We start from the raw sequence: 14,222 nt of genomic DNA on the forward strand, positions 1-14,222 counted from the left end.
TTTATGTAACGGATAATACTCCCTACAACTGTACAACAACACACCTTTATGTAGCAGATAATACTCCCTACAACTGTACATAACAACTCACCCTTATATAACAGATAATACTCCCTACAACTGTACAACAACTCACCACTATGTAATAGATAATACTCCCTACAACTGTACAACAACTTACCTTTATGTAACAGATAATACTCCCTACAACTGTACAACAACTTACCTTTATGTAACAGATAATACTCCCTACAACTGTACAACAACTCACCCTTATATAACAGATAATTCTCCCTACAACTATACAACTACACACCTTTATGTAACGGATAATACTCCCTACAACTGTACAACAACTCACCCTTATATAACAGATAATTCTCCCTACAACTATACAACTACACACCTTTATGTAACGGATAATACTCCCTACAACTGTACAACAACTCACCACTATGTAAGAAATAATACTCCCTACAACTGTACAACTCACCCTGTAACAGATAATACTCCAGGTCTTGGTCTCAGTCGTGATCACCCAACAGTGTACCTCTGGGCCCATCCCGACACTCAGGCCTGGTTTAGTCCTGGTTTAGTCCTGGTTTAGTCCTGGTTTAGTCCTGGTTCAATCCGTATGCGGCACAAAAGTCCGGCAAAAACATTTTTCATTTAAACACAAAATCGAAAACTGAAAAAACGAACCGTGACCCATTTTAAAATTTTAATTTTAATGAAGAAAATAGCAGTTTTGTTTTTTCGTTTTCTTATTTTTGGTTTTATTTAAAAAAAACAAATGAATGGACGATACACAGATATTTCTCCTACGCTATCCATCCTTAAATGTTGCAAGGACACTTCCAAATCTTGAGCTGTTCTTGGTTAGATCTACCTTAACAGCTGTAAGATTTGACCTATTGTGCATGTTTTGGGTCGATGGTAGAAACTGGAGCTCAGAGGAAACCGTCCAAGACACAGGGAGAAACATCCAAGCTCCACACAGAAACCAGCAAGCCAGTAATCGTACCTTCTTACCTCAGTCATTCATAAATCAGTACAAATAAAAAGGCGGGGACGTAAATAAACAGAAAAGAGACAAGTTAAAAACAAAATGAGCATTTATTGGGCAGCAGATCTAACATTTGCAGAAGTGTACACCTACGCCTTCTTTGCCGAGGCTCGACAATCATCCCACACCTACAGCATGTTTGAAGGTGCAGGGACTACAATTAAAATAAAATAAACGAACGAAACGAAATACAATTATACAAAAAAATCACATGAAAAACCAGGTTCGGAGGAGCATAAAGATGGATCAGATCCTACAGTTAGTGCAGGATACTGTTACGTGTTAGTTTTCTTCTGCCTGTGTATAACTTTTAAAGGTACGGCAGAAAAAAAATTGTAAATAGTCGCTTTACTTCATAAACTTTAAACTTAAATGTTCACTTTTACACAGGAAGTACGACCTCTGTGAAATTTAAGAGTGAATCAAGAGAAATTCAATCTTGGTTCGTCAAAATCGGGTGTTCTAGACTCAAAACTTTTGGACACATAATTAAATCAACGTAATGTATGTAACCTTTATACTGTAAATCTTCTTGTTTCCATGGAGATGTCATTGCTGTGCCTAGAATGTTCCACGGTATGGCATTATGTTTTCACAGTAAGAGTCCATCGCATGTTTTGTTTTTCAAGGTGTTTTGAAAGCAATGAAAACAGCTGCAACTGAATACATGAGAGGTAAAGTTTAATGATATAGAACATTCCGGGCAAAGCACCAAGATCGTCATGGTGACAAGCAGGACATGTCTTCAGTGGGCCGAGAATTTCTTTACAACTACTACTCTGGCCGTAGTCACCTAAAGTAGGTAAAAGTACAGATATAGAGCGGTAGGTCTCACATTGACTAAGGCTGTTTATTGGAACGAATGTGTCAACAAAACCGTCGTCTTGGTACAGGCGATGTCAGACCAAGTAGTATCGCGTGGTTCACATTAGACCTGGTTCAGACCTGATTTAGACCTGGTTCAAGACCTGGTTTTAGACCTGGTTTCAAAACAAGGCAATATCAGACCAAGTGGCATTGTGTGGTACCCATTAGACAGCGTTCAGTCCTGGTTTTAGTCCTGGTTTTAGTCCTGGTTTTAGTCCTGGGTTCAGTCCTGGGTTCAGTCCTGGGTTCAGTCCTGGGTTCAGTCCTGGGTTCAGTCCTGGGTTCAGTCAGTCTGGTTTCAAAACAAGGCGATATCAGACAAAGTAGCATTGTGTGGCGCTCATTAGACTGAGATTAGACCTGGTTTTAGACCTGATTTTAGACCTGTTTTAGACCCGGTTCAGTTCTGGTTTAGTCCTGGTTTAGTCCTGGTTTAGAGCGGGTTCAGAGCGGGTTTAACTCTGGTTTAACTCTGGTTTAACTCTGGTTTAACTCTGGTTTAACTCTGGTTTAACTCTGGTTTAACTCTGGTTTAACTCTGGTTCAGTCCTGGTTAAGTCCTGGTTCAGTCCTGGTTCAGCTCTAGTTTAGACTTGTTTTAGGCCTGTTTTAGGCCTGTTTTAGGCCTGGTTTAGGCCTGGTTTAGACCTGGGTTCAGTCAGTCTGGGTTCAAAACACATTATCATAGGCCTACAAAATAAAATGATAAATAAAAATACCTATGAAATGTTTTGCTTTGCTCTTTCGTCTTCTTATTTCGCTCATTCACATGTTCGTACCCGGCATCTTCGCTCGCTGATACTGTGAAAAACCTTACCTTGGACGACAGAACCCCTGTACCAAGATGGCGGCGGTATTAACACCAAGAGGCTGAACATGAGATCTACAGTTCTATATCTACGACATAATCCAAACTAAACTAAAGCCAATGTCACACAGTGTTTCTTTAACAGTCATACACACTTTTGAACCAAACTCATGTAGAACCATTTGTGTTTTTTGTGTTTTCAGAGCAGTCCCTCCATCTCTCTCATGAAGGCTTCGTACACCTGGTCCTTGGTCTTCATGTTGGGTTGAGCCACGGCACCCATCTGTGACGGGTGCACCATGGAGGCGGCGGGGGCGTGGTGTTTGTGCCCGTGCCCGTGCCCATGCCCGTGCCCGTGCCCGCCCACCATCAGCTCCTCCCGCCGCACTCCCATCCCTCCTAACCCCTTATCCGCCGACCCCGCACCGGGCCCCATCTTGTCCCTGCGCACCCTCAGCGCCGTGGGCACGAAGCGGGTGACCTCCGCTTTGGGGTTGATGATCTGGGGCTTGGCGGAGATGGTGGCGGCGGCGCCCCCTGCAGCCGCGGTGATGTTGGCGCGTTTCTCGATGGTGGCCCCGGCGGTGCCAGGGGGAGGGGGCATCTGCATCCCGCCCGGACGCATGGGCATGGAGGGGGGAGGGGGCATGGAGGTCTGCGGCACGTCCTGGCCCGCGGAGCCCGGCGCCTTCTGCCGCGGCACGATGCTGGGAGGGGCGCTCAGGACGTTGGCGTTGAGGGGAGGGGGGAACATGGACATGGGAGGGGCCATGGGGCGCTGGGGGCCGCCCGCACGAGGAGGAGGAGGGGGCATCCCTGTGATGGCACGAGGACGAAGTGTCAGAAAATTTACAACTTGTAAACAGACTAAATACAAACTCAAATGTTGCCAAAGTGATTTATTACGATTTACTATTATGACCAATTGAAATAAAAAACTGAGCATATCAGACGTGGCTGATCTTTTTCACAAGAGCTGGAAATGCCCCGCTGTAGGTTTGTAGAACTTCCGGTTGATGTTTTTCTGTGGCAAAATATCTGTGAAAATGGCTCACTTGCTCTCCAAAAGCTTCATAAATATGTACCATCACCAAATCTTGAACCGACAAGGTCCACAAAGGATAAACATTCTTCCATGAAGAATTTATCAACAACTATCAAGGGAAGAAAGACGAAAACTTAAAGGTGAACAACGACAATGCATTAGTGAGCTAATGTTTTGATCATGAATAAAACATAAGTATCTTAGTAACTCAGACTGATTCCAGAATTAAAACCGATTTCATGCTGTCGATATTAGCATACACAGACACAGACAGGTATGTGCTCAATTTCAAACTGCACAAGTCTATCTATGCAGATATCTACACCATGAAATGGATTTTTAATTTTAATTCCAGAATCAGTCTGAGTTCACAAGTTACTTTTTAATAAATTACTTATTACTTATGTTATTGGTGACAGTAACGTTAGTTTTGCTCAGTATTTCACTAATGCCTCGTCATTGTTCGCCTTTAAGCTTTCGTCTTTCTTACCTTGATAGTTGTGGATAAATTCTTCATGGAAGAATGTTTATCCTTTGTTGGTTGAAGATTTGGTGATGGGGCAAATTTATGAAGCCTTTGGAGAATAAGCAAGACATTTACACAGATATTTCGCCATAAAAAAACATTAACCGGACGTTCTGCAAACCTACAGCGCAGGACTTCCAGCCTTTGTGAAAAAGGTCTATTGGAGTTGAATCTAACCCTGTTATTATGACCTCAATAGTGGCTTTAACCTGTAGCAAATGAGTATAAGATATAGGTTTGAGATACAAATACAAAAAGTTATTCAATATCAAGTAAAAGGCTCAATTTTCAATACCACTATACAAAAAATAATAAAACAAAACAACAAAATGCCTGTATAATAGACAACATTTCATCATGTAGTCTTATAGTAGTTTTCATATAGATCAAGATTCTTAAACTATTCAAAGTCCAATTTTGTCATTTATGTGATTTTTTTTTTCTGTTTTCATACCTTTTAGTATATATTTTCTCTATAGTATCTGGGATTATTTCAATATATACAATTTCAATAATATACAATAGGAAGACAACGTGCTGCCAGAACTCACATCTAAAGTGCTCCTGAATGAGGTGAAAATCTACAAATTTGATGTTCCTAAAAAAAAAAAATGCTGTCTTGCTTGTGTGATTTCCTGACTGAATGTAAACTGCGAGTTCTTACCCGGCGGTGCTGGAGGTGGCAGTCTGGGCGGGGGTCCTCGCGGTGGGGGGCCTGGAGGCAGACCTGGAGGAGGGCCGGGAGGGGGGCCCGGGGGTCGGCCTGGAGGAGGTCCCGGGGGCAGCATACGGGGCACTGGACCTCTCATACCAGCGGGCATGCCAGGAGGCCTCATGAAGGGAGGAGCGCCTGAGGAACGCGACACACAACAACAACATCATCATCATCATCATCCATTATCATCAACAGACATTTTGTCATTCAGCAACGTCAAATAGACTCATTAAATGACCCAGTGTAAATTTATAATGCTTCAGAATGGAAGAAACTGGAGGCAAAAAACTAATTTTCAATAATAATCATAAGACATTTGCAAGAATTAACTGACATCAGACCTAAATGCTCCGGCTGTAGCTGAATAAAGAAATTGTTGTTCTGCTGATTGATTAATAGAAAGCTCCTCTCAAAACTATTACGTGCATCTCTATCAGGGTATCCCCACGTTTGACAACCCCAAATTATTTAAGACCTTTTTAAGACCACTTAAATGAAAATGAAGACCAACATCGCACTCATTATGTGGGCGAAAAACACCAGATCCAATTTTATTGATGACCAACCAACTACGGTATTATATCTAAAATTTAAGAGCCACTGTGGATTAAACTTTCACTTCCCCATGATCCATCCAAGTTTTGTTTGCAAACACTCCATTCACATTACATGATTTCACGTTGTTGTTTTTTCCTCTCTCCTTTTAACATCGCACTGCAGCCCAGTTGAGTTTACAAAAAAATAGGCTGATGAAATTTAAGACCTTTGTGAAAAAAAATAACTTGGACAACATATTTTAAGACTTTTTAAGGCCTTACATTTAGGAGCATGAAATTTAAGACCTTTTTAAGTCTTTTAAGATCCCGCGGCTACCCTGTCTATGCATCTGACCCAAACTACAAGACTACACCTGCAGGGGGAGTTCATGCAAAAACTACTGTTTATACAGAAACTACACCTGTCAAAACGTATCGCTTTGTGGCCTATGTATTGAGATATTTGCAACGTCTTAATGATACACAGCCATAGTTTTTGTAAGAGAATTTATGTAATTTATCTTCCACGTACATCTCAGTTTAACATTGACTCACAAAAGCTTTATTTACACCATGATCTTCTCTTGGCACACCATTGGCAGACCATTATCTAAACTGTGGCATATTGCTGACTAACTGGAGTCTACTGGCCTTCGTAGTGTCACCACTTGCTTTATAAACCTCCTCCCTTGGAAGCAGAGTAAAAGGGGCTTGAACACTCAAAGATCAGACTATGTACACGTTTGAAATCACACTATGTTGACTTTTCAAGATCCCCCGGGCCTGTATTATTGATGGGAAATTAACTTCTCCTGCTTAAGACGTCCAGTTGATCTCCAGCCTTTTACTTCCACCCTTTTTTGGACAAGGTGAAAACTTCTACAACAGTTTTAAGTCTTTATAACTGGTTCATTTGCGAATGGACAAATAAAATATTCCAAGTGAAATCACATAACGTCCCACTTCAATTTTGTCTCGTCACCTGAATTGCAGAATGTTTTATTTTGTTAATTGTCAATAGATTGACAACCAACCTGGAGGTGGTCCTGGAGGAGGCCCGGATGGAGGTCCGGGGGGTCTCATGGGGGGAGCTGGAGGTGGTCCCAGAGGCGGGGGCCCGGTCATGGGTGGGCCCTGCATGTGCGGAGGCTGTCCCCCCGGAGGAGGGAGTCTCTGGGACATGAGCTGAGCCTGGACGTCCCCTGGAGGTCCTCTGTCCTCTGCGTCCGAGCCTTCAGAGTCGTCCGTGTACTCTTCCTCCACCTCCTCCTCCTCGTCCTCCTCGGGGATGGACTGACCTGAAACACAAACAATAGTATTACTGTATTTTTCTGACTATAAGGCCCAATATCAATAATGTTGAATTCTCTCGTCTATTTTCAAACACCGGCGTAAAAAAGTGCGGCGTGGGACTCAAATTGGAAGCTCATTGCGGGCGCGGCCTGGAGCAATGTGGGAGTGGGCGGATGGGATGATAAAATGCAGTCCCACAAACTAAATATGAGTGTAAAGTAAAATATACAAATGATTAATGTATGCATATTATACATCTTTTGAGCTGGATATTTTATTTGGCATTAATAAAAACATTTTAAGCAGCCTAAACTTGCAGATGTGGTCTAACCTCGCACACATTTTTGACAATTCCTTTCCGCTTCTCCATGTTTGATAGAGTTTAAGAAAGCGAACGTCCCCGTCTTGCAAGATTTGTCGGCGGGGATGGGATTGAAAATTACAATTCTTTGCAGGCGGGAGCAGGAATGATGAAAATTCTGTCCCGTGCAGACTTCTACTTCATAGTTTATGTTAAAGAGTTTTCCAAATGCTGTACATTGCTTCTTTGTCTTATTATTATTATCATCAAAGGGTATTTCTCAAAGTGTTTTTCTCATGGGAAAACCAACTTCTCATTAGTTGTTATCTTCCGTAAGGACAGTCGTCCCTACGCACATCCCTCCCTACACCTCAGCAGCTGGCACACACACACAACACACACACACACACACAATACACACCTTTATTCTCTGTGTTTTTTTTTTTACTGTGATAGAAAAATGTAACCGCCCATTTATTCTCGTAACCTGTGTGATCAATAAATACGTGACGTTGGACGGTGGCAACGCCTCTGTCCCTCTCTGTTATTTTCTGACAGTTTACCAAAGTCGTACTAAAACATTTTGACAGATTTTTGAGCGCCGTGTACCACATAAAATCAGTTTGAGGTCAGTAAGCACAACCAGAATTAATACATATGCAGGGTTGTGAAGGTGACTTTTAAAATGTATTCCCCTACAGATTACAGATTACATACACCAGAATGTAGTTTGTAACGTAATCCATTAAATTACTTAAAGTGAGTAACGTAATCTGAATACTTTGGATTACTTGGTTTGCTGTAGAGAAGCAAAGACGAGGAAATCTTCACATAAGATGTTTTGTCTGTTAAAAGACAATAAAAAAGCCCAGACTTTACTTAAAGGTATTAAAAATATTATTGATAGAAGAGGAGGAGACACGGTCCGCACGGCATGAGTTAGTCCTGTTAAATCCGGTTTGAGCCCTGGTTTAGTCCTGGTTTAGTCCTGGTTTAGTCTTGGTTTAGTCTTGGTTTAGTCTTGGTTTAGTCTTGGTTTAGATCTGGTTTTAGACCTGGTTTAGACCTGGTTTTAGACCTGGTTTTAGACCTGGTTTAGACCTGATTTTAGACCTGATTTTAGACCTGGTTTAGACCTGGTTTAGACCTGGTTTTAGACCTGGTTTTAGACCTAGTTTAGACCTAGTTTAGACCTGGTTTTAGACCTGATTTAGTGTCCGGCAACAAGTGGATTTACCGAAAAAAAAAAAAATATATATATAGCCCAAAATGTGAAAACAGGAAAATACCTCTGTGTAATCCATTTATTTCAACAAAGTAACTGTAATCTAATTACCACTCACGTAAACAGTAACTGTAACCAAATACAGTTACTCATAATTTGTACTCTGATTACGTAACTCTGGTACATCTGTTACTCCCCAACACTGTACATGTGGCGCACAGAATTATAAGGCGCAAAATGTTGATTTTTGAGAAAATTAATGGATTTTATGTGCGCCTTATAGTTTGAAAAATACAGTATACAGTGGTTCGTTCATGTTGTTGAATATGGAATTTGGATCTGTGACATTTTTTTCATGTCGATCGATAGATGGGACAAAAAAAAAAAACAGTTTCATATATCGTCAATTAAGTCGATATAGTAATTCTAGTGACAAGTCTATGAATCACGCGCAAACAACCAGATTGTGATCGAAGTAGAGTTGGGCTGTGGACTGTACCTGCCATCCTCAACATCATGGCCTGCAGAGGAGTGATGGCCTTGGTCTTCTTCACCAACCGTTTCTTCTTCTGCTTTCCTTCTTGCGAGGCGTCTGGAGGCATGTCTGCGAAACGGATCCTACGTCCTACAGGCACAGAGAAAGACACTTAAGATTATAAAGCTTTGTTATTTATTATTATATCACACACTTGGCATTAGGAACTAAAATAACATGAGCATAACCCACCAGCATGTCTGTCCCCTCCTGTGTCCTCCTCCGTCCTCCGCTCGTCTCCAGCTTTGTCCAGGTCGTCCTCACTGTCCTCCCCGGAGTCGCTGCCGCTGCCTCGGTCACTGTCACTGCCACTGTCCCGATCCCTGTCCCGGTCCATGTCCCTGTCCCTGTCCCTCTCCCTGTCTCTGTCTCTGTCCAACCCGGGGATAGGCAAGTCTGTAAGAGAAGAGAAGGGAGAATTTTAATAACACTTAAACATGTAATGCGTGTTACGGGCTCCTCAAAGCTCCTCAAAACGCTGCACTGTTCTCGTTCAAACCATACTGGGTGGTGGAGACAGACTGACGGAAGCGAGGCTGCCGATCTGCACCATCAGCCTCTCCGATCACCACCAACACTCACACACACACCACTTTCATATTCGCCATTTCATAGTGTCTCGCTTAAAAACACAATGACAGAACTTGGTCTGAGCAGGAATCAACCCTCCGACCTTCAGATTAGGAGACCTCTGCTCTTACTAAGCCACTGTTTTAGAGTTTAATTCATAATTACCAGCATACAACAACAGACATACTATGCTTTATTATTGTCTAACATGTGATTTGGGCTTTTCAAATGATCGATTTGATGAAGAAAACATTTGTTGGTTAACTCTTTCCCCCATGAAGACGAAATCTGACGAACCCCCTGTTCCCTTAATGACGACTTTTAACACCTCCGCTGTCTCACTAAAGACGTGACTTGACGACCTTTAGAAACGGCTCGGTTTTTCACATTTAAACAGAGACTGTGATAGGTGGGGGCCACTACAACCCACACTAGACTGACCATTAGGATTCAAGGATATGTTTTCGCAGATTTTTTCCGAAGTTAAGGTTTTGTTCACTGCACTTCATATTTCCTCCTCTGTGCGTGTGAGTCAGTGCAAAACACCCAACACCATCCTGCCAACTTTAACTTAAACTTTATTATAGTACGGCAAAACAAGCACGTTCCCCGAGGCCGCCTGCTTTAAATACAGGAGTGTTTGCGTTACCTGCGTCTGGACCGTAGATGCGGCGAGCTGGTATGCCGTACAGAGCGAGGATCTGAGGTGGAGGGGGTCCGGGAGGGGGGCCCGGGGGCTTTTTTCCTGGAGGCAGACGTGGGATGCTGGGCAGAGGAGGCATCATGGGGGGCTTCCTGTGAAAACCAGCAATCACAGAACACATCAACAACACGCCATTTCACAATAAACTAAATCATTACTGTTGTTGTAGACACAGTTAAAGGGCCTGTACCAATTTTTTCATGTAATTAAGTAACCGCTCTGGTCTGTGAAAGTTCCGAGAAGTGCTTATAAACTCATTGAGGTGAATAATTAGGATGTTCAGAATGCATAAGGAATAACTTCGGACCACTGCACACTATTAAAAATGAACTACTTCTGTTTTTCATATTTTTAAAGACAGTAAAAATGAGGTACAGAGACTTATTTGCATTCTTCAGTCTAAACTTTTTGAACATCTACGTGCACCCACCCAAAAGCAGAGGTCTTCTTCAGAATAGACGGTGGCTGCGCTCCGGGCAGTGGGATGTCCTGGACCATGATGTTGGATGGAGCGTGGGGCATGTCCGGCAAAGGAATACTGTCCACCTCCACCGATTCTGCGTTCTGAAAAGGCAGAAAAAACAGATTGTTATACCGCACAATTACTATGACAGCTCATTTGTACATTGTGCCTCAGTAACATGAATTTAGGAGAAATTACGAGACATTATGTGATTGTTCTATGTGTAAGACTAAATTCCTAATACACATGGTAGAATCCCGAAATTACCTTAACCTTACTGTGAAATCTACTGTATTTTTCGGACTATAAGACGCACTTTTTTCATGGTTTGTGTGGTCCTGCGACTTATACTCTGGTGGGACTTGCATATTAAAATTTTCAGACTGACTGCCTCAAGAGGGCGCTCTAGACTCGTGTGTCAGTATCAAGTACTACTTTCACTTCTGTACCAGTGTCACTTCACTCTACTGTGTATGTCTCCTGTAGAAATAGCCACTGTCTCATTGCAAACAGTGAAATATTTTGCCGAAAACGGTAATCGAGCAGCAGAAAGAAAGTTTGGAGTGAGCGAGAAACTTGTGGGATGTGGGATGGAGAACACAGCTTCACGGCAACCGGGAGTGTGCACCATGAAACTTTCCTGGAAGTCACTGGATGGATGTTTGTCCATCCATCCTGGACTTCAATGACAATCGAAACCATCCCTCGCTCTGTTTACATGATGGATCTACTGTTTATCTCTGGAGGTCATGCAGAAGTGACACCAAGGATGAAGAATTCAATGGATTTGGAGTGAGATCGAGAGTTTGGTAAGCTTATGTTTGTTATGTTGTTTATGCTATAGTTATCTGAAGAACTGTTAATATGTTACGTTAACATATTCACGCCTACTCAGCCTGTTGTTCTCTATTCTGCTGTTATTACTATACCTTGCCTTTCAAGATGAAATGTCGGTTCCTGGTCTCTGATTTTACAAAATACATTTCCCCAAAAAGCGCGACTTATATATGTTTTTTTTCTTCTTCATTAGACATTTTTTGGCTGGTGGGACTTATACTCTGGAGCATTTTATAGTCTGGAAAATACGGTAGTTTATCAGATGCACATAAATGTTTTTATGCTATATAAATTGTGATTACAGCCTTCCATAGTGTGCTATTATTGCAACGTACATATGCACTCTGTTTGAAAATCAAGATTTAAGTCCTAATATAAGATTTTTTTTAAGATATGCATATACATAAAAAGGCCTCATGGAGTAGAAGAGACAGAATACACAGTTAGCTTTACACATTTAACATTATACAGCATACCGTAAATACAATTATATTGATGTAGCGTACCTTGACAGAGTCGAAGTAGAGGGCCAGTTGTCCGCGCTTGCTCTCGTAGTCCAGCTCCAGTTTGCGCAGCTCCTTGTACATCTCCGGGTTCTCCCTCTCGTAGAGACGCACGATTCGCTCAAACGTCTCACGCAGCTTCTTCCTCTTGTCCCTCAAAACCTTCTCGTTCAGAAGAGGCTGCTGCACCGGGTTAAATTCTGTTGGCATGGAAATAAACAACAGCTGCTAAAAACATGTAAAAGAAACATTATACCCGTTAAATCCACTGATTATGATTCAAGTTGTTATAATGTGAATGTTGTACAGGTCCATAATCCATTCTCCTGAAGTTTTGGCTGTAAAATTATCAGACTAAACTTGAATATTTATGTGTCTACCCCAGTTGTGTCATGTTTTCCTGATGGCCGCTGTCTAATTTGATGAGCGTGAGAATTTAGATTTTTACTTTTCCCTCTATGGTCGACCTTAACAAACCATAATTCCAGCTCACCCATCTCGTCCAGCTTCTCCATGTCTCGAATGATCTGTCTGGGGTCTTTCATCTTCAGCACCGCTGCCCTCACCATCATCCTCTGCTTCTTGTTCTGTCAGAGCAACAAAAAACATATGTCAATTATCCCCTGTGTAAGTCTCAACTCAAATATTCATTCATTTGTTTGTTTGTTTGTTGAGATGCCAAACCTTCTTCAGCTCCCGTTTCCTGGCCTCTTTTCCTGTGGGGACAAAGCAGGATGTGTTATACCTGTGTCATTATGATCCAATGGGCTGTTACACGATAAAAAGAGGGAGAGAGGGAGAGAGGTACTTACTGGCCTGGTCCGTGGGGTTCATGAACTTCCCACTCTTGGTGGAAGAGGTTGAACGTCGCCCCATTGTGTCGGTTTATTTTCGTCCTAGAAAATTAGAAATATATTTAATTCACTATTTAAGTGCCATAAGTCAAACGACAAACTGGATTATCTTGAGAACCAAAACACCAAATTATAACATGAATAATGAAGCATAAATCAGCACAATTAGGTCCGGACTGATATGGATTTTTTTGTGGCCGATATGATACAGATAAAACGTTGAAAGTTGGAGGTGTCGATAACCAATATAAAAGCCGATATATTTAGTGATGTAAAAATTCACTGTAAATAAATAAATAAAACTTATGGTCTAGCTGTATTGGATTTTAAATTGGGTTTGTTTAGGTGACATTTACTATTATTCTGCCTCTTTACAGTCATATTTAAAGACAGTAAGTCGGCCTAATGCCATTTTTGCATCACATTCCAGCCAGTAAATAAAGTAAGTAAAGTACCACTTCAAGCCTTGTTGTTGTCAGTAAAAGTCCTATTTGATTTGAAAGTTCACATTGAAAAATTTGAAATATATTTAATTCACTATTTAAGAAAAAAACCAAAACAAATTATAACATGAATAATGAAGAATAAATAAGCACAATTAGGGTCTGACTGATATGAACTCTTGTGGTTGATATGATACTTATAAAACAGGAGTTGGAGGTGTCGATAGTCGATAAAAGCTGATATATTTAATGATGTAAAAATTAACTGTAAATCTTCTATTGATTATAAAACTTAGATCTGGCTGTACTGGATTTTAAGTTGGGTTTGTTTCGGTGACATTTACTGTTATTCCACCTCTTTACAATCATATTTAAAGACAGCAGGTCGGACTAATGGTGTTTTCGCATCACATTAAACACATTAAATAAGCTTTTAGACTAAATTTACAATTGTTGACAGTAAAATCTCTATTTCATTTGAACGTTCACGTTGCAAAATTAGAAATATACTTAATTCACTCTTTAAGTGCTAAAGTCAAAGGCTGAACGCTGTTGTTTGACCAAGACTAGCAGCAGATAACTCAATTAAAGTATAAAACAACTTGTAAGCATGAAATCCAAAGAATAAGCGACACTCATCTTAACTACACAGACTAACAGCAGCAGCATGTTAGCTCACTTCCACTGGGCTAATTGAACATCACACCAGAACGTGCTTTACCTTTCAGCAGACGGAGATATAATCGCACAGAGTCCTGTGCAGAGCCACAGGGAATCCCCTGTGCACAGACTAGTTTATATATCCAAAATAAAACTATAATTCAAACATTTACGGCCAAGTGATCCCAACGACTTTTAGCCATTCGCCATGTTTACTGCCGCGAGCCAGAGCGGAAGTCCTCAGTTTAGATTTTAAAATGTATTTTGTGGAA

General features: G+C 41.3%; 1 protein-coding gene across 1 annotated transcript; it reads right to left on the reverse strand.

Annotated features, from left to right (window-relative positions):
* Positions 1-1,097: 1,097 nt before the first annotated feature.
* LOC110169258 (WW domain-binding protein 11) lies at positions 1,098-14,181 on the reverse strand. The gene is made up of 12 exons (XM_020934779.2): positions 14,012-14,181; positions 12,806-12,889; positions 12,678-12,709; positions 12,487-12,580; positions 11,997-12,193; positions 10,621-10,754; positions 10,137-10,282; positions 9,110-9,313; positions 8,882-9,007; positions 6,598-6,861; positions 4,977-5,162; positions 1,098-3,557 (listed from the first exon to the last, which is right to left on the reverse strand). The coding sequence occupies exons 2-12, from the start codon at positions 12,867-12,869 to the stop codon at positions 2,941-2,943; spliced, it is 2,064 nt and encodes a 687-aa protein (XP_020790438.2). The 5' UTR covers positions 12,870-12,889; positions 14,012-14,181; the 3' UTR covers positions 1,098-2,940.
* Positions 14,182-14,222: the final 41 nt, after the last annotated feature.

This window comes from Boleophthalmus pectinirostris, unplaced genomic scaffold, assembly GCF_026225935.1.
Source record: "Boleophthalmus pectinirostris isolate CB_2022bp ecotype Guang Dong unplaced genomic scaffold, ASM2622593v1 HiC_scaffold_17, whole genome shotgun sequence".
Taxonomy (NCBI): Eukaryota; Metazoa; Chordata; class Actinopteri; order Gobiiformes; family Gobiidae; genus Boleophthalmus; species Boleophthalmus pectinirostris.